The sequence below is a fragment of the Thamnophis elegans genome, chromosome Z, assembly GCF_009769535.1.
Source record: "Thamnophis elegans isolate rThaEle1 chromosome Z, rThaEle1.pri, whole genome shotgun sequence".
Classification (NCBI taxonomy): domain Eukaryota; kingdom Metazoa; phylum Chordata; class Lepidosauria; order Squamata; family Colubridae; genus Thamnophis; species Thamnophis elegans.
Window position 1 is genome coordinate 33,193,402 of NC_045558.1, and position 22,032 is coordinate 33,215,433.

At 41.3% G+C, this 22,032-nt stretch overlaps 1 protein-coding gene across 2 annotated transcripts in view; it reads left to right on the forward strand.

The window, feature by feature from the left end:
- The window catches only part of UMAD1 (UBAP1-MVB12-associated (UMA) domain containing 1), a 44,337-nt gene that overhangs the window by 18,288 nt on the left and 4,017 nt on the right, over window positions 1-22,032 (forward strand). For both annotated transcript variants that reach the window (XM_032237027.1, XM_032237028.1), the window contains exon 3: window positions 18,878-18,963. In XM_032237027.1, coding sequence (XP_032092918.1) covers window positions 18,878-18,963 — 86 coding nt within the window. The remainder of the gene's footprint in view (window positions 1-18,877; window positions 18,964-22,032) is intronic.

Sequence of the window (22,032 nt, forward strand, 5' to 3'; positions counted from 1 at the left end):
GAGGAGAGCTTGATAAATGTTTTAAGTGTATTTAGGTGAAAAACCAAAGAAACATTGCTCAGAGTAATTTGCATATGGACCTTATCTTACATATATAATAAGGCCAAGAAGTATTGAAATGTTCATGTCTTTGCTCACCTCATGTAATATTTTAAATATGATATAGAGCTTATTGATATGAACTATTATATCAGTAGACAACTTCACACAACTATGTTTGGTTTATATTTCCACTGGTTTATATTTCCATTGATAGTCATTTTAGTCTACAGGTATTTATTTACATGTACTGGGTGCCCACATGTAAAGACTCTGTACATATAAAAAGAATACATAAACTCAAAATGCATTTTTCTTCCATTATAAGTAGATACAAAATGGCTCAATATTTAAAAACACTGATCTTATCAGCTGGAAAGCCGACAGACCAGGTTTAAGACCAGAGCACTGCATGATGGGGTTAGCTCTATCATTACCACAGCTCCTGCCCACCTAACAGTTCATAACATGCAAATGCAAATAGATAAACAGGTACCACTTCAGTGGGAAGGTAATAGCGTTCCTTTAGCCTCAGCGTACAGTCATGCTGGCCACATGACCACAGATGTCTTCAGACAACACTGATTCCCCGAGCTAAGAAATGAGAGACAAACACCACCCCATAGAGTTGGACATGACTGAACAGGAGAAATCTTTACTTTTACCTTTAAAAATACTTGCTAAGGCTATGTGTAAAATCATTCCCAATTTGCAACAATTTGCAAATCTTGCTAAGAAGTTGTTCATTTAATTGTGGTTTATTGATATTAACACTATTTGCTGGCTTGATGAAAACTAATTATAAACAATTGTTTTACAAACCACAGTGCCTGAGTTAGTTCAGTCAAATCAGACTTAAGTGATTCTCAACATTCCATATCTAAAATCTCACTGTTAAAAAAATTTGGTCCCTCCAAAATAGAAACAAGAAGCCTGCCTTTCCCAAGAAGGACACTGCATATTTAGACGCATTATGTTGTTATATTCATCAGTTACATTTGGTAAAAGATTGAAATAATGTTGATAATACTGTTATAGTAATAAAAAGATAGCAATAGCAGTTAGACTTATATACCGCTTCATAGGGCTTTCAGCCCTCTCTAAGCAGTTTACAGAGTCAGCATATTGCCCCCAAAGTCTGGGTCCTCATTTCATCCACCTCGAAAGGATGGAAGGCTAAGTCAACCTTGAGCCGGTGAGATTTGAACCGCTGAACTGCTGATAACAGTCAGCTGAAGTGGCCTGCAGTACTGCACTCTAACCACTGCACCACCTCAGCTCCTATTAGATGAATAAAGGTGAGCTAATTTTATTACAACCACCTATAGTTTGAGAGCCAGTTTGATGTACCAGTACTCCTTGATTTAACTGGTCACTGAATGACTGGTAAAAGTGACAATAAACCCACCCCCTAAAACTACTTGCAACCTGGTTTCAGAGTAATGGCTGCTACAGTGCCCCTACAGTCATTAGTTCTTCTGACTAACCACAGTGACACTGTAGCGGCTCCCATCACTTATCCCATCCCCATCACTGGTTCCCTGTTTTTAACTTGTCTGTGGTGATTGACTGATAGTATGTTTGTGTATGTGTGAGTAGGCCGGGACAACAGCCGGGTACCTCCTGCACTGAGTGCTTTGCAGAAGTGTCAGGGGGGCCTAGGCCTAAGCCCGTCCTCAGGATGTCTGTGTCGAAGGGCCTGCTGGGGAATGTGGTGGCAATGGGAGAGGGTAGGGGGACCATGGACATGGGAGTGGGCTGGAACATTGCGGTCATGACAGGGAGGGGCAGATATGGCAGGGACTTTAGGACTAGCCATTACCGGGGAATGAGGGTTTGCTACATCACAGAGATCCCTCCTTCCAGCCCTATTAGTTCCACTCCAAGGCCAGATGGCAGGAGTAGTTAGGACCCTGGTCTCAGGCTGCTGTTGCTAAATGCCAGGTCAGTGGTTCACAAGGCTCCCCTCGTCCGGGACCTAATTTTAGACGAGGGGGCAGACCTGGCATGTATTACTGAAACCTGGCTGGGCCCGGAGGGAGGAGTCCCCCTCACTGAGATGTGCCCAGAGGGATTTCAGGTGCTGCACGAGCCGCGACCCCAGGGAAGGGGTGGGGGAGTGGCCATTGTTATCCGAGGGTCTCTAGTTCCTCGTAGGATTCCTGCTCCGGAGCTTGTTGGGTGTGAGTCCTTACTGATGAAGCTGGACCTTGAGGGTCAAGTGGGCTTGTTGCTAACGTACCTGCCTCCCAACAGCGTTGCAACAGCTCTCCCCTCGCTCCTCGGGTCAATAGCCGAGCTGGCAGTTGAGTTCCCCAGGCTTATGGTGCTGGGGGATTTCAATTTCCCTTCACTCAGCGAGCACAATGATGGAGCTCAGGAGTTCATGGCTTCCATGACAGCCATGGGCTTGACCCAAGTAATTCGGGGTCCGACTCATTCGGCGGGTCACATGCTCGACCTCGTATTTCTCTCGGAGCAGTGGAATTGTGATCTTGGTTTGAGGGGTAGTGAGATCTTGCCCCTGTCATGGTCAGACCACTGCCTACTGAGGCTTGATTTTCGGAGGCCAATCCCCCACTGTAGGGAGGAGGAACCGATTAGGTGGTTCCACCCCAGGCGCCTTATGGACCCTTTGGGCTTTCAGACGGCACTTGGTGTTATACCTGATACTCTCATCCGCAGTCTGGTGGAGGCCTTGGTCGCTGCTTGGAACTCAGCGGCGGCAGAGGCTCTTAACCGGATTGCGCCTTTATGGCCTCTCCGAGGCAGTGGATCCATGAGGGCTCCTTGGTTCACTGAGGAACTCCGGGAGATGAAACGCCAAAAGAGACGCCTAGAGCGCCGCTGGAGAGCCAGTAAGTCCGAGTCAGACCGAGCACTGTTGAAAGCTTGCATCAGAGCTTACCTTCTGGCAATTCGGACTTCAAAAAACACATATTTTGCCTCTCTGATTGCATCCGCTGAGTCGCACCCAGCCGCCTTGTTCAGAATAACCCGTTCCCTCCTGAAAGGGAGGAATGCGGGTAACCCTTTACAAAGTAGAGCTGAGGAGTTTGTCCAATTTCTCGCGGATAAAGTTGCTCGGCTTCGGGCAGACCTGGGCTCCAATTGCTCAGAGCCAGCCGAGGTACCGGGGGAGGGTCTTGAGCGGAATTTATGGATTGATTTTCAACTTGTTACACCTGAGAAAGTGGACAAGGCCATGGGAGCAGTGAGTGCCTCCACTTGTGTGCTGGACCCGTGCCCCTCCTGGCTGGTCGTGAACAGCAGGGAGGAGACACGGGGCTGGATTCAGACGATAGTTACCGCCTCTCTTCGGGAGGGGTTCTTCCCACACCCCCTAAAGGCGGCAGTGGTGAGACCCCTCCTGAAGAAGCCGTCTTTGGATCCAGCCATTCTAAGTAACTATCGTCCAGTCTCCAACCTTCCCTTTGTTGGGAAGGTTGTTGAGAAAGTGGTGGCGTCCCAGCTCCGGCGGTCCTTGGATGAAACCGATTATCTAGACTCCTTTCAGTCCGGATTCAGGCCTGGCTACAGCACAGAAACTGCTTTGGTTGCACTGACCGATGATCTCTGGCGAGCCAGGGACAGGGGTCATGCATCCGTCCTAGTGCTCCTTGACCTCTCAGCGGCCTTCGATACCATCGACCATGGTATCCTTCTGCGACGGTTACGAGAGGTGGGGGTGGGAGGTACCGTTCTTCGGTGGTTCTCCTACCTCTCGGACAGGTTGCAGTCAATGTTGGTTGGCGGGCAGAGGTCGCCCCCAGACCCCTTAAGTATGGGGTGCTGCAGGGTTCGATCCTGTCCCCCCTTCTGTTTAACATCTACATGAAGCCACTGGGTGAGATCATTTGGTGGCACGGGATAAAATACCACCAATACGCGGATGATACACAGTTGTATCTGTCCGCCCCGTGCCAACTCAGTGAAGCGGTGGACGCGTTGTGCCAGTGCCTGGAGGCTGTTAGGGTCTGGATGGGTGTAAACAAACCTGCACTCAATCCCGACAAGACCGAGTGGCTTGTGTTTTTCCCTCCCACTAATTGGCCTTCTTTTTCCAACTCTCAGGCTGGGGGGTGAAATTATACGCCCCTCAGGCAGGGTTCGCAATTTGGGAGTCCTCCTGGATCCACAGCTGACTTTAGAACACCATTTGTCGGCTGTGACTAGGGGGACATTTGCCCAGGTTCGCCTGGTGCACCAATTGCGTCCCTACCTGAACCGGGAGGCTCTCAGAACAGTCACTCACGCCCTTGTGACCTCAAGACTGGACTACTGTAATGTGCTGTACATGGGGCAGCCCTTGAAGAGCATTCGGAGAGTTCAGCTTGTCCAGAATGCAGCAGCTCGAGCGATTGTGGGTGCACCTCGGTTCACCCACCTTACACCTATCCTCCGCGAGCTGCACTGGCTGCCTATTGGTCTCCGGACGCGCTTCAAGGTGCTAGTCGTTACTTATTAAGCTCTACATGGTATCGGACCTGGGTACTTGAGAGACCGCCTCCTGCCAATTACCTCACAAAGACCTATTAGATCCCACAGATTAGGCCTCCTCTGAATTCCATCCGCCGGCCAATGTCGACTGTCGACTACTCGGAGGAGAGCCTTCTCTGTGGCTGCTCCGGCCCTCTGGAACGACCTCCCCGTAGAGATTCAGACCCTCACCACCCTTCAGGCTTTCCGCAAAGCCGTCAAGACCTGGCTGTTCCGGCGAGCCTGGGGCTGATGAGTTCCCAGCCCCACTCGAATTGTTGTGACTGTTGTGAGTTTTTTTTAACTGTTCTTTGTAATTTGTTTCTCGTTTTGTTTGTTCTTGTATTGTTCCCTTCCCCTTGGTTTGTTAGCCGCCCTGAGTCCCTCTGGGAATAGGGCAGCATACAAGTTTAATGAACCCTTAAACCCTTAAACCCTTCCCCACAGGCAAAGGCTGGAGTGAGCACTGCTACAGTGGGGAAAGTGAGGGGAAGCCATTGGTAGAGTAGCTGTTGCTAGGATTCTACAATGGCTGCTCCATCCTTGTGGCCTGCCTGCTCCCTGCCTTCTCTATCTGCCTGTCCCAGGGTGAGACTGGACTGGAGCAGGTGGAACTTTTAATTTCTGTGGAGGCTCTAGCTTCTTTCATACTCCTTATCCCAAGGGTGCTTTTTTCAGGAGGCAACTGGACTTTTTTTTTTTAAGATGTTTCGCTTCTCATCAACAAAGCTTCTTCAGTTCAGCACAGGATAGTGTGGAATGGAATCCTGTCAGAGCTGAAGAAGCTTCTTAGATGAGAAGCGAAATATCTTCAAAGAAAAAAACAAGAAAGTCCAGTTGCCGCTTGAAAAAAGCACCTTTGGGACAACCATGACCTTGGATGACTGAGAATCTCTATAGATTATGTTTCCTTTCCACTGAAATACCCTGAACAATTTGTTCGCGATCTGTGCCAGGCCTTGCCTATCCACAAGAACCCCTGTGCCGAGACTTCGTTTGTTAACTGTAAGTTTAAGCCTACCTGAAGTGGCTGACAGTTGATTGTCATTTTCAATGGTAACAACTGCAACATCTAATGACCATAATTCCAGGCTCAAATATAAGTTGAGGACTACCTGCACTTTTTATATTTTATATTGTTGTATTTTATTCTATCTTTTTAAATCACCCAGGTTCAGATGGATTATGAATTCCATAAATATATAACTAGATCTGAAGCAATCTTTGTCACTATGGAAAGAATTTTCTCTGTAAACAAACCCTATATATATCCTTCAAATAAGAGAGAGTTAACTAGTACAAAATGTTATTTTATTTTGGCTCTTAAAGTTTAATATCTCAAAGACTATTCCACTTTTTGAAGCATCTGCAAAGACATTCAGTTCCCTTTACAATAAATGTATTTGTTGGAGATTGCTGTTTCTTCCTACTCTTGTCTGTTCTTCTATTTCCCATGGGCTCTTTTCTGATTTGGGGGGCAATTTTCATCTCCCCTAAATTACTTCTGTAGAAACAGTGATATGCACATGTTTGGTTGAAGTTAGTGTATTTTGTGAATTAGCAAGCAAGTAACTGTAACAAAGTCTGTAAAAGAGTTTCTCTTAATTTCTTCAGTGTTTTCTATGCATAGAAAATTCTTGAATCTAGAGCAATTAGTCACTAAAAACTCTGAGTTTATGCTGCTATTTGCAGATATTCTAGTTGCTTTTTGGATTTACCGTTTGAGCTCATCTCTTTTTCCATGTATGTTCTTTCTTTGATGGAAAATTTGTGAATATACAGTATATAAACAGGAACATATGTTCATATTCTGATTTATTTTTAAAATAATAATAAATATATACCATTTGTACTTCTGTATTTCCAAAGGATTTTTTATATCCTCAAACAATATTTCTGAATAAATTTTTTATCAACCTACTAGCTGATAACCCGGCATTGCCTGGATATTTATTTATCCCAATCCTGTATTAGACAGGAATGGCGATTTCAAGTGGCAACATAAATGGGCTGTCCTCCCTCCTTCCATTAATGTCACCACAGTTCCTGAAGAGGTAATGGTAAGAGCAACTTCTCCCTGAGCCCTGATTTCGGTGACAGTTAAATTAATTAAAAATGTTTTCCCTGTGCCACCAGAAATTTAATTTCTAATGTTGGATTTTCCCCCTTACAAGAGGGAGCATCCTTGTGAGTATTGTGAAGTCATTACCTTGGCAACTTCACTGTGCTGTACAGTAGAAGCCATTTTAAGCAATGTTGAAATTAAAATTTTTGGGGGCGTGGCTTGTGGGGGTCTCATGTGACTGGATGGGTGTGACCAACTTTTTTTCACTTTAAAGCATTTTTTCCCTTCCAGTTCAAGTGAATAGGCAGGAAAAAAAACTTTAAAAAGTGAAAAAAGAAAGGTTCCAATGATCATGTGGTTTAACTGTGAGCCGCATGATTGTCAGAAGCTCTTTTTTTTTTTCCTTTTCTTTTTAAAGCATTTTTTCCCTCCCGGTTCGCCCGAACCAGCAGGAAAAAAATGCTTTAAAAAGCGGGGGGAAAGTTTTCAACAATCGGGCAGCTCACAACTGAGCCACGTGATCCTTGGAAGCTTTTATTTTATTACCAGTTTGCAGAATTAAGGACAATTGTCCCTATCGGTTTGGCTGAATCAGGACAATCCGGGAGGATTTCACACCTGATTTTAAGACAGAAGCCATTTTAAGACACAACAGGCTGTATCTTAACAGAACACACACACTGAGGGGTGTTAGGGTTGTCTTACCCCTAAAGTATTTTTTTCCAGAAAGTAATTCTCTGTGTACCAAGTTTGGTTGAAATTGCTCGAGGCTTTTCAGAGTTATGCTGGAACACACACACACACACACACAAACACACACAGAGAGAGAGAGAGAGAGAGAGAGAGAGAGAGAGAGAGAGAGAGACTGTTTTAAAAAATATTTTGGAGTGACATGTGGACTTTACTATTTAAAAGAAAAATTATTATTTTTTAAATCTCACAAACCACATCCAGGATTCGAATGCGCTTAATGAAGTTTTCTGAGTTCCAGCCAGTGTTTCTATAGGGTTCCACCACAACTCCGCGAAGCCCTTATCCGCAGAGACATAAGCGTGAAGACTAATTCGCGCCATTCGAAGCACTAAGGAAAAACGCGACCCTACCGCGATGACATAATCGCGGAGGGCAAATCCGCGCATTCCCAAGCACTCAGTACCCTAAACCTAACCCTAAACCTAACCCTAAAACAAACCCTAAAACAAACCCCTAAACCTAATCCTAACCCTTACCTTAATTGAAATCAGCTTTCTGCTGCAGCGCCATTTTAAAGCGCCCTTCTGTTGCCGCGCTGTTGCTGCGGCGGTGATGACGTGCGGTGATGACGTCGTGGCTTTAGCGACGCGATTTTATCACCGCTATTTTGACGAGCGCGGTTTTGTCGTGCCACGTTTCTATAGAGGGATTGTTTCATTTGCTTAGTCTGATTAAGAATTAAATATATGATGATGTGCAGACTAAAATATTTAAACATGATGCCACAAAAATTAGAGTTAATCAAAATTGTTATGTTAAGATATTAAAGAAAGTGTTAGAAAGATAAAGAAACAGTTTTTATATGATAAATCTTCCATGAATAAGTTTCATAGTAAGAATAATAATTAGGTATCTTAGTATAAACATAATAATCCGTAAAAACTTAAAAAAATATTTTAATTTTTCTACATTTTTTCCTTTAGTGATAAGAGTGACTGGCCTAAATTTACCCAGCTGACTTTGTGTCTAAGAAGGGACTGGTATTCACAATCTCCCCATTTCTATTCTTTACTATATCAAACTGGCTGTTTATTAGAACAAGGTTCATCAATTGTTTATGTCCATGGTAGCAAAAACTGTTCAGAAATAAGATTCTATCCCTAGTGGTAAATAAATAAAAAAAAAGACAAAAAGCCCTTGGGTCTCCTAGGCCAACTCCAGCATCATAATCACTACAGCACAGTGGCTTTCATTTCAAGCATAACTGTCTTCAGTTTTGGGGTTTTATATTACTCTTATACCTTTAGGAAAATTAGCAGTTTTTCAGGCAGTCAACTTATGCTAAATGCTATAGTTCAGTGATGGTGGACCTAAGACATGCGTGCCACAGGTGGCACGCGGAACCATTTGTCAGGACACATGAGGCGCTGGCCAGCTGAGTTCACCCTTTTTTAAAGCCATTTTTCACCCTCCCCAGGCTTTATAGGAACCTGGGGAGGGTGAAAAGAGCCTCCTACCCCCACCCCACCCCTGGAGGCCCTCTGGAGGCTTTATGAGCTTCCCTGAAGCCTCCAGAGCGCAAAAAATCAGCCCTATGGACAAACTGGAAGTTCGGGAACGGACTTCCGGTTTGCTCGGAGGTTCGTTTTGACTGCTCCCGAGGCTTCAGGGAAGCCTTCTGAAGGTCCCTGAAGCCTTTGGAGTGCTCAAAATGACCCTCCGAGCAAACTGGAAGTGACTTCCGGTTTGCTTGGAGGGTCGTTTTGACTGCTCCGGAGGCTTCAGGGAAGCCTCCTGAAGGTCCCTGAAACCTCCAGAGGGCTTCTGGGAGGGGCGGGGAGGCTGTTTTTGTCCTCCCCAGGCTCCTATAAAGCCTCTGGAACCTGGGGAGGGTGCAAAAAGCATGCAAAAAATGGGGGGAGCGCCTGTAGTGTGCGCATGCGCACGGGAGGTGGCGCATTGCATTATGGGTGCAGCACGCCTGCACACGACTCCCCCACTCCCGCCACTTACGGCACGCGAGCCAAAAAAGGTTCGCCATTGCTGCTCTAGTTTATTAGAAATTTTAATGTGGTTTTTTTTGTGGATTCAATGCATGAAGTTAAAATTTTATCTTAATGACTGTCTGGTGTAGTGACATATATACTGGTACATAGTATTTTTATTTTATTAACTTCATTTTGACTGTGTTCTGATTTTACAAAAGATCAATATTTTGCTCTCTGTATGCATGTAGTCTATAGCCTAAACTGGAAGCTGTAAATAATCAAAGCATTTTATGGATGGATGGATGGATGGATGGATGGATGTCAAAATAGAAATATATGGTTTTGAGAATTGAAAGTAGTTTAGTTTGTTCATAGCACAGAACCTATGCACAGAGAACAATTTATAGTCTGTGCCATTCTTCACAGCTGAATGGAGAAGTGATGGCTGTTCATTGAAACAGAGCAGCTGCACCCTGTTTAGCTACTCACATTAACATTTTGTTTTTTTAATCAAGACCTGCACAGTTCTCAGTTACAGTTTTCCATGACAGCCATGAGCACTTGCGGGGCAGCTGTTTGGAATATAACAGATTTAGATTTTTTAAAAATAAAGGTTAAATTTACGATAGGTTGAAAAAAGTTATAGTCTGATCTCATTATGATACAAGAAATAAAGATTTTAGCAAATCTTTTTCAGATATTCCATCTTTTTCAAAGGATTGAATAAAGTTATAGGTGGATATTTAAACAAACAAATGGCGTAGCTATATTAGCAATCTTAATTGATGGGTATGAATATTGTGAGAATAAATGATATTTTATTTCTTGATATTTAACATAGGTTCACCCAAGTCTTATTAAGTTGTTCTGAAACATTTCATAAACATTTTCAAAAGTCTGCATGTTTCAGTACCTTATATGTATGGCCATTTATAATGAAATTTAAGATTTTCATTTGTATTCAAATGAAAAACACATCTTGCTTTTTTCAGAATTGGAAGATATTGTAAGCATATATATTGGAATTCAAATGAAGCAAATTGACATTTTGTAAAATCAAAAGCGTAGGTAGTATATTTTGTTCATGTAGACATCAAAACTGTTTTAGACTACATCAATTTAGATTTTTATTTCTTTTCCTATGCTACATCACATTATGGATTCCTTTATAGGTTCTCTTGCAATTTCAAGTTGTACTTATTCTGGTTTGGGAAATTATTATCACTTAGTTAACTTTAGATGGTACATGAATAGTTCTGTCATTAGACTCCAAGTCTAAGATAATTTCTTTTTCTGGACAAGTAGATTTATTCTTTTTTAAAAATCAGTTAGATTCAACTAAGATGTTAATTTTATGGGACAAGTTTAAGGCATTTATTAATGGATTCCTTTTTTCTTTTGCTTCAGCAAAAAAAGGCTTAGAGATTCCAACTTTAAACAGTTGAAACAGATGGTTAAGTATTTATTGTTGTTTTATGCTAGACACCTCACAGATGAATTGTATCAAGCACTGACAGCAGCAAAATTTTAATTGAGGCTGTTATATTCAGAATAATTTGAATATTCTTCTTATTAGACAGTAATATTGGGAGTCAAGAGAGAAAGCTGGCAATCTGGCCAATCCAAGTTATTCCAGGCTTAGCCCCCTCCTACCTCTCAGCCTTGGTAATGTAAGGGACTGCCTCCAGGTCCCTAAACCTGCTATCTTCCCGCCTCTTGCACTTTTGGCTTCATCTTGCCGTGGGGGGGCGGCACAAAGCTGCTGCAGAACCATAAGGCTTTGCAGCTGCTTGCCATCTTGCAGCTCAGGAACTTCTTGGTTTGCTATAGCTCTGGGACTGCAACAAGTCTCTGAGTTAGCCATGAGCACTTTGGACTCCACAGCTATGGTAGCATAGTACAAAAGCATTAAACCCCAAGAAGTCACAACAGTGCAATGCATATGTCCCAGCTGTCCAAGAAGCTCTAAGAGAACAGTGTGAAGCTGTAGGAAGAAACAGTCATAAAATTGGGGATAATCAAATGATGCCTTACTTAACAATTGTATTACTTACCAGTGAATTTTCACGTCCATATTTTGATTACAAGTTGTAAGACTTTGGGATAAGATTAACTTTATTTACATAAATATTAATAGAGATATTAATTAATATCCCGTTTGCGGAAGATCAGAGGAGATGTTGGAGTAATCTATCCATTATCCATGTGAATAACATTTAAAACCACCGTCCGAAGCCATTAAAAGGATCACAATCACCGCTAGATTCTTCTGTTCTTTAATTTAAGTTAGTTTAAATTTTTAGGCGGTCCGTTCTCTCTAAATAATAAAATATTCTTACCAGCTGAAAAAACTTTCTCTTTCTTTAGGTCTGCCTGCAGTTTCACTTAGCCTTGTGGCTAATCCGAAAGTCACTGGCAAAGTAGGTTTTTCCAGGTCCCCAGAGACTTTGCGAACGTCTCTGGGACCACTGGGTCTCCCCCTACCTTTGACTGTCTCTCCGGGACAGCTTGAGTCCAAAAAGGGACCATCCAGATGTTTCGGAATAGAAGGAGATTCAGGGAGATCCTGAAAGTCCGTCTTCTCACTGCTAAGCCCCGCCTTCTTCTTGCTAAAATGCCTTTCTGAGAGTCTGGCAACAGACCTTTCTGTAGAGCAAAGTGACTTCCAACACAACCTGCTCATTGGTGGTCATTTGCAGTTCTTCACCAGTCAGTGGAGAAAACACCACCACAAATGCATGGGTTCTGCAAACGGTGAGGCTGGGCTTCACGCTAGAATTTTTGTCCCCTTTCCCCATAGCATTTCATTAGCTGCTCAGTCCAAGATGCCCCTTAAAAAGGAAACTCATGGAAATCTATTAGAGATCAAGGCAGTCGAGTTGGTCCTGGCAGATCAGGTTTTTACTGGATACTTTTCCTTGTTCCAAAGAGCATGGAGGTGGGGGGTGGAGAGCCATCCTAGATCTCAAATGGCTCAAAGTCCATATGACACACAAACGCTTCATAATGCAGTCCCTACAATCCATTCAGGAGGGAGGGAGATGTCCTAACATCCATAGATCTCAAGGAGGCCTACCTACATATCCCCATCTGTCTATCCCACCAAAGGTTCCTGAGGTTTTGTTATGCAGAGCACCACTACCAATACAGGGCCCTGCCATGTGGCCTGTCATCAGCCCCCAGGATCTTCACGAAGATACTGGCAGCAATTGCAGAGCACCTCAGATCATGCCCAATGTGCATGCAATGTCACCTGGGCAACATCCTCATCCAGTCGTTCCCCCCCCCACTTCAAGTGCAGCAGGACCTGTGCATCACGATGCAAACTTTGCAAGCACTTGGATTCTCTGTGAACATAGAAAAGAGTCATCTGATCCTCATTACCAGTCTTCTTCACTTGGGGGCAGTAATAGATACAACATTGTGCACAGTCTCGTTCTCCCAGGATCGACGTTTCAGCATATGGGGACTAGTGGCCTCGATCTGGTTACAGCAATCACTACCACGATCCTTCTCTCCCACCTGTTGGGAAAGATGATTTCGTGTATATCAGTTGAACCATGGGCACGATTGCACGCCCTACCATTGCAATGGTTCCTGTTGCCATATCAAAGATCAGGAAGAAGCAACTCCAACTCCAAAGTGTGAATGCCTTCAAGAGTATGTCGGTCACTTCTCTGGTGGACTTTCTCAACCATGGAAAAGGGTTGTGTCTTCAAAGAACCCAGCCGCGTGACGGTGACTTCCGATGCAAGTGTATTCAGCTGGGGTGCTCATCTCCAAACTCAGATAACACAGGGATAGTGGTTGCAGCAGAGTTGAGGAACAACATCAACTGTCTTGAACTCAGGGCAGCACATATGGCCCTGTGTCGATTCCAGGGGAGAATAGCCGGCTGCCATGTATGTGCTCCTGCTGACAGACAATGTTGCCATCAAGGCACATGTGAACTGTCAAGGGGACAGCCACTCCAGGGCCATGATGCAGGATGCTAGGCCTTTGGGCGGAGGCCAATGTCCTCTCCATTTAAGTGGAATGGCACAGCCAATGTCCAGGTGGACTAGTTGAGCAGGACTACCGTGGACCACTTGGAATGATGGTTGCACCCAGATATTTTCCATCATCTATCCAAGAGGTTCAGCCAACCAACAGTGGACCTATTTGCACAACAAGAGAATACTCATCTCCCAAGATTTTTCTCCAGATTCCAGACACCAGGAGCAGAGTAAGTCAGCAGCCTCTACAGACTATAGCCTGGGGGCCTCCTTTACACATTTCCTCCTCTTCCCCTCATCCCAAGGGTGATCAGAAAGGTACTTGTGGAAGGGCAGAGGTTCTCCTACTCACTCCCCACTGGCCCAGATGCCTCTGGTTCGCAGACTTGATCAGCCTACCTACATCGCAACCTTGGAAGATACCCCAGGACAAGATCTCTCTCAGCCAGGGAGTAATGGTCCACCCGGACCCAGGGTGGCTCCAGTTAACCGTGTGGCACTTGAGAAGGACATTCTTAGAAGGGATAGCTTCTCTGGACCAGTTATCCAGACCATCCAAGCCTTGAGACAGGCGTCCACTAATTTACAAAGCTACCTGGGTCGCATTCTGCAGATGGTGCTCCAAGGGTATTATCGACCCTCTTTCGGCGTAGGTACCTGAGATCTTGAATTTTTTACAACAGGTATTGGATAGTGGTCTCTCGCCCAATAATATCCGGAGACTGGTGGCCGCTTTGTCACAATTCTGACGGCAAGCACCTCCTTTCTCAACATTCAATGATGCACAGTTTCCTAAAGGGAGCAGCAAATCTGAGACCACCAGTGGTACATCGGTACCCCACATGGGACCTTTTTATTGTTTTGCAGGCCCTCATTTCTGTGCCATTCGAACCCCTAAAAAACAAGTCTCAGACTCCTGTCCCTCAAAGTGGTCTTCCTAGTGGCAGTTATCTTAGCCAGGAGGATTTCTGAGCTGGCAGCACTGTCCTTACACGAGGACCTGTGCATCATTCGTCCAGACAGGGTTATTCTGAGACTAGATCCATCCTTTATTTCTAAAGTGAACTCTTGCTTTCATGGGCCCAGTCATTTTACCGAATTTCTGCTCAGGAGCCAGCCATCCTACCAAAAAATGATGGCATAAATTAGATGTCTGAAGAACAATTTGTAGATACACTAAAAGGATTCCTTTCGTCCAGCACACTGAATCACTCTTTGTTTCCTTCCAGCCCGCATCCATGGGCAAGAAAGTGACTCCATCCACAATTGGTCAATGGTTGAAAGCCTGCATTGCTATGGCTTATGAACACCAAGCCAGGCCAGTAACATGCTGCATAATGGCTCATTCAACTTGTAGTGCAGTCACAACCACTGCTTCGGCTGCGCAGGCGTCAGTCAAGGAAATTTGTAGAGCTGCAACCATCACCCTCGCTGGTCTTACCTGAACTATAGTTCTCTGTGCGCTGCAAGAGAATCCAATCCCACCCGATGGGCCTGGGTCCAGCATCCACGTGCAACTGATCTCCACATTGTTACAAGTCTTCTGGTCTACGCTTCATTGAGAACTGGAGTCAGTCGAGCGAGGGAGGTGTGACCAAAGTCTTTTCAGCTCAGTCTCTGGATAAATAAACAGAAGTTAAACCCTTGCTTGGATTCTCCTGCAGCGCACAGAGAACTACCATTTGGGGAAGAAAAGTGACTCATTTCATAAATCTGTAGACTAATTCTTTCAATCAACTATGTAAAAAAGAGGTGCATTCTTCCCACTGTAGATTATATTTTTTCACAACTTGCTGCTACTCAAGTATTTCCATTGCCCAATGCTGAGAGTGGGTTTACTAGATCTAATGAACTATGTTTATCGCACTGATAGATTTTTCTTCAAAAGATTGCTTATGAGGATTTCTAATATTACTAACTTGACATGTTTCCTAACAGCATGTGAAAGATATTTCAATATTCATGGATATTTTTGATTATAGCCTTATTGAAGATGAACAAGGTCAGAAACTATGTTCCAGAAAATCATTCATAAAATTGAGGAAAAGCAATTATATCCTATATATCACATATTTTGGACACATACTTCACATACTTTGGAGCTCAGAATCAAAGTAGAAAGACAGTCAGTCATTCTATTTTTTTTAAAGTATAATGTTCTTGATTTAAATAATATTTAAGCAATGCATACAAGTAGTATTTTGTTTATTTTTGAAAGCCTTCCTATTGTCCATAAAATGCTTATATTACATGCAATGCACAATAAATAATAAAGCAAAGTAGAAACAACTGTATCCTGAACATATACCACCTTTGTAAATTTTCTGTGAAAATATATTCAATTTTAATATTTGCTACCATGTGCAATACTGTAATAACATAATACTTTTCTTAAGCCTGGAATAGAAAGTTGTAGAATTTACTAGACATGATCTCGATAGAAGCTGAGCATATCCCCACTTTTTTTCAAATAATTTTTGTAGAAATATATTGACATTTCGGGTCCTGAGAGGACAGGTTATAGAAGGTATAAAAGGTAATATTTTAGATATTTTTTGGTTTCATCTGGGCTGTATTGAGAGAACTGATACATCTTTTTTTAAAAAAAAGTTGATTTGACTTCCAATTAAGGCAAAAATGTCCAATAAAAGTTAGTACTGACTGCATTTATTAGATAGGCATAAGTTTTTGTTTTCCTTCAGGATCATTGTGACAGTTCAGAGAACATCCTGTGCACTCCATCCTTTGAAGATGTTAATCTGTTTTGCTTTTATCATGCCAAAAATATTTTTGTACGAATTGAAGTTGAAACATGTACTGGCTCATGAGCCGAGGAAAAACTGTGACTTTTAAGAAAAAGCAAACAAGTTCTATGTCTCTTCACCCACACTTTTTAGAAATGAATCCAAAGAACTGCACTTCACTATCTGATCCATAATTGTGGCAATAAAATCTTTTTTGGACATACATTAAGATTTTAAATTGAACACTAGAAAACCAGTTTCTTAATAAGATGGTTATTTCATTCACATGGCCTAGTATTCAAGAAATATTTAAATCATGTTATTACACTTACATGTTTTATTTATTTAAAACAGCAGTGGGGGAATTATGGCCCTTATATGAGTTGTAGACTTTAACTTCCATGCTGGCTCAGGCATTCTGGGAGTTGAAGTCCACAAGTCATAAAAGGGTTATAGTTCCCCACCTCTGATTTAAACCATTTGTATAGTTCTTACTGTTTTAAAAATAACAAAGTTTAAATTCAAACAAAACAAGTAATTTAAATCCTTGATTAAAATATATATTAAAATATTAAATAAAAGACTGTTTCATTTATTATATTTATATGCCGTCCTTTCCCCCCGAAGGGGACTCAGGGCGACTATTTTGTTAAAAACAAAATAGTAAAAGATAGTAAAATAGTAATGTGAACTATAAATGATAGCATCATTAATGTTTTGTTTAAATGTCTTAAGAGAATAGGAATGCTTAGTATTTATTGCTGGTGAGAGCATTCATAAACAAGGATTTACCACTGAAAAAGCTCCTTTCATTTACCACATTTTAGTATGGGAGAATGCCTGGATCATGCCCTCCAAAAGTATTATTGTATAAGTACAAATATATGGGAAGAAATGTTCTGTTAGATAGTGTGATCCCAAACTAGTTTAAATATGTGGCTGGAAATCAATTGGCAGTCAGTGAAGGTTATAGAATTGGCATGATGTATTTGCATTGTCTCTTCCTAGTGTATGTTTCACTGGGGCATTTTCTACCAACTGAAATGTTCAAATGGTCAAGGGAACATATAACATATATGCAAAATAACATATTGCATAGCTTCAAGAAGAGTTAACCAAAGCATGGATCGTAGTAGGAGGGAATCATTATCCAATCGTAACTATAGTTGGTGTATCAGCCTTAGCTAATGAAGCTGCTTTGTGCCACAGAGGCCATTTGTGCCTGAAAAATTCACAATGAATAAAGGAGTACCTCAAAGCTGTAAGTATGATCCTTTATGAGGAATACAGTACTATCCACAGTAGGTTGAATTCCACTGATGTGGGCATTTGCCATTCACTGGTAGAACCTTTCCTTGTCTGATTGATCTTCAGTGTTTGGGTTTTTATCTAGTCCATTTACTGCATGGAGGCAATAGCTCAACAATTGCACCCAAGCCAGTGAAAAAGAGAAATAGAACCTCGTATCATCAGCCCACAGATGCATTTTATGATATATCTGTGAATAATATTTCTTGTAGGAAGAAATTTAAAAGCTTCCCACTTAATGTGATCAACCATGAGATAAAATCAGGCAAATATATTGTTGGCTGAACACGATCAACTATTCAGTTAATCAAATATTAAAAACTGATGTCTGAACTCGCAATATTTCTGCAGACTGAATTGCCAAAATTGAACATTGTCACAAGAAATGTGATAGATTTTACCCTCAAAGCATGTAGTAAATATAGATAATCCTCACTTAGTGATTGTTTTAAATTACAGTAGATCTCAAAGAAGCTACTTACAACCTAAATTCAAATTCTCTTCCTTCCTTACCTGTGGTCATGTGATCACAGTTTGGGCACTCATGAACTGACCCACATTTATGACCATTTGCAGTGTCACACAATCACAATTTATATTTTTGTGGGAAAACACACCCATTGTGAACAATGATTGCCAGAAAAAAATGTCACAAAATTGGGTTGGTCATGTGTTGACCAATTTAATGACTGGCATTACTTATGATCAAAATTCAGGGTTTAATTACAATTTTAAGTTGAAGACCACCTGTAAAGGCTAATAAAGTTTTTTTTTTTGAAACGGATAGATTGCTACTTCAATAGGCAACAAGCTGAGAGGAAAAAAAGAATTATAAGATGCAGCAGTTCTCCCTTCCTGATTATATGAATGACATTGGGAGCTAGAGATTCTCGAAGCAGGAATATCAATAACATTAACACCTAACAGTCTCAGCTCTAAACTCACAAGGTATAAACACCAGGCCTAAAAGAAATGCAGGATATAGCAAAACTATTTCTGGGGCAAAAATGGCAGCAGTAGTGCTGTTGCGTCTTCTCCATAACAATATATTTTATTTATTTGCTTGCATGTATCTGATAGCGGTTGAGAAATTTTTAAATTCTTCAGAAATACATTCCTTACTGTGAAATGTAAAATTGCTCGATCTATCCTGTCAGGACATTTCTTATTATTTTGGAACAGTATGATTCATTTAGTTAACTTTTATGATCTTCCATTGAACCATTAAAGTATATTACCATATCTTTTGAATAATATGTTTGGTCTTTATAATTCTTTTTTTTTTTTAAAGAAAATAGGGAAACATTTTATGATTATTATGATTAAAATGTGCATATGCATTATAGATAGGTTTGTGAGGGGTAAAAGTTCAATGAAACTGGGTTATCTTCCATTACTTAAGCTATGGTGTTTTTTTTTGTTTTTTGGGGTTTTTTTTTGAGAACATGCCAGTGACTAAGAATTGGTGGGAGGATATGGAAAAAAAGGTTTACAAATTAATGTGTAAAGAAAATTGTATTAATGAGTGATACTGCACATACATATTTCTTGCATTGTATCTTCTAGGCAATACAATTAATGAAGAAAGAAAGAATTCTGAAAATAAACCTCCACTATGTGTGACGGGACCTCAGTTTGATCCTACTTCACAGGTCAGAAATCCCTTATCTGCTGTTTTGAAATATATTACATTGAATTAGGGCTAACAGGTCTGGTTTGCAAAATTACAGACAACCATAAATATGGCAGCAAAGAAGCACTGAAAAATATTTTTTGCTGTAGTCTAGACATTTGCAGCCCAATAACTGATTATAAGAATTGCTGAATAACAACATTTGCTTCTGTATTTAGTTACAGTTTTAAATATAATGTTTCTGTCATAAACCACTCAGAATTAGAGAATCAACAGGCAGCTCCAGCCAATATTTGGCAACTGAACTAGAATGCTGCCTGTAATGTGAAGTGTTGCACTGCTATTGTATGAATGTAATAAGCAGTGACATGCGGTGAGGTTTATGGCTTGTGAGCACTGCCACAAATTTTTTTAGACTTATGGACTTCAACTCCCAGAATTCCACAGCCAGGCATGCTCAGTTCTGATTTAAAGTGACAGCATTTGTTTTTCTCCTTTGCAAAATAAGTTTCCTTCTTTCTTTTTCTTTTTCTTCTCCCTTCCCCTCCTTCCTTCCTCTCTCCCTCCCTCCCCCCTCTCAAACACACACACACACACACACACACACACACACACACACAAAGTTGGATTGGAGGGAATCAGGGAGACCACAGGAGGAGGCAGGAAGCCAGTCAAAAAGCCATACTGGAGCACACACACTTTCCCCCAGCTTCACTGATTACAGGTTTGAAAAGACAATGTGGCTCTGCCTGCAATCTAACTACACTTGGGGGGGGGAGAGCATTTCCCTCCAGCCTTTGCCCAAAGCCCCGTACCAAGAGGATGAAGTTTGAATTCCTCCCCCTCCCTCCGACCCACACGTACCTTTTCCAGCTGTTTCAGAGAGGATTTCAACTCTGCTCTTGCCTGCCATCATGAAAAGAAAAAAATGTAAAAGGAAAAAGGCAAGAGCTGAGGTCAGGCTGGGCTAGTTGCTGCCAGAGTCACCGTGTGGATGACTCTGCTTAACTGTTTAAAAAAGCCTGTAAAAAGCACCCTCTACAGGAGGAGGCAGGAGAACGACGTGCCTCATCTACGTCAGGAATTTTTCGGCTTTTAACCTTTGCTTAACTCTGCTCGAGTGATCATAAAACGCCAGACTAGATGAGGCACGTCATTCTCCTGCCTTCTCCTGTAGAGGGTGCTATTTAAAGCCTTTTTTAAACAGTTAAGCACTAAGCAGAGTCATCCACGGTGACTCTGGCAGCAACTAGCTCAGCCTGACCTCAGCTCTTGCCTTTTTCCTTTTACATTTTTTTTTCATGATGACAATAGTGAGGCTCTGCCTCCCCTGCCTCCCCTGACTGCACGTCACTGGTAATAAGTGATGTTATTAATAATATTGTGAGATTTACTTTAAAATTGTGCATGTATTGCTATTACTATCATTTATAGAGCTTTAAAATATTACTACAGGTAACAATTAAAAACTTTAAAATGTAATATAAATGGAAAGAGAAAGAAGACACTGGTATATTAATTATTCAGTGGTATTATGATTGGTTAACTATAGTGATATCAAGTCAAATGTAATGGCAAGATTCATAATAGTAATTTATCTGATTAATACATCCAACCTGTTAGGGTAAGCAATATATTTAACGACTTAACTTGATATTTTCACTGCAGGAGCATCTTAACTATACTAACTATATTGCTAACCAGAAATAATCAGATTATTTCTAACACCACCTGTTTCCAATGATCTCTGCTCATCCTATGAGTTCTGGCATACTGGACATGCTTAAGATCCCTTGCAACATATGCCTTGTAAAACAATATCCCACCTGACATTCAGATGGCCTGACCCTGTTGCCTCTCTATAAGGCCCTCAAAATCTGGTTCTTTTCCTGGACATTGGACAAGAACATCAGATGAGCCTATCCCAAAATGAAAGATCTTCAATAAAATATGCAGTAGTTGGTCTCTGTTATTCTGTTTTTCTGCTTAGGATGTTTGTTGTGTTTTCTTTTTGTGTCTTCATTTTTATGCTTCTACTCAAGTAAAGCCTATGCTGTGATGGCGAACCTCTGGCACACGTGCCAGATGTGGCATGCAGAGCCCTCTCTGTGGGTACGCATGGCATCGCCAGCTGCTCTTCCGGGTTCCGTCATGTGCATGCATGCCGGACAGCTGGTCTGTTGTGCATGTGCACCGGTCAGCTGCTCTCTTCCGGGTTCCAGCACTCTGGCACACACATACTCCAGTTGTGGCACTTGTGCTGAAAAGGTTAACTATCACTGGCCTAGAGTCATTTTTGTGAAAATGGTTTACATAAATATAAAATAAACATATAAACAGGATAAGAATTCAACATGTTCTGATTTCTAGTCAAGGTCTTTTAACCACCACATCAAACTAATTGTAATTTCTAATTGTATAAATAATATATATTGGATAGTGAGCTTTTGTTGGATTTAATTTGAATTTGAATTTACTTTATTTGTATGCCGCCCTTTTCCCTGAAGGGACTCAGGGCGGCTCACAATTCAAGGGAGGGGAAAAAAAAAAAAACAAAGTTACAAAACAAATTATTGTTTTAAATTTAAATTTTAAATTATTCATGATTGACATAAACTTATTACCAGTTCAAAATTCAACATTCAAGTCAAAACATTCTTTTATTGTATGCTATATGTTAGTGAGAAAATACAGAGGGAACAGATATAAGCAATCAATGCCTGAATAATGTTTTTCAGTCAATACAGTACAAGAATGTTTATAGAAACAATTGCAAAGACATAGAATATTCTTCTATTTATTAGGACAGTAGGATGCTAAACCTTCTCAGACATTGTGAGATTAAAGTTCTAGTGATATGATAAACTGTCCATCACATATTAAACATTTTACAAAAGAAGACTGGTTGATTAAATAAAATTATCACATACACTATTCTTAATTTATGTAGCTATTAAACTACTATAAAATATTTTTAATATTAAGAATGGTCTCATATTATTTGAATCAAACTTTACTCAAAGGATATTTATTTTTTAATGTTAAATTTAACATTTTATCTAGTGGAGAAAGTAATCCCACAATAATT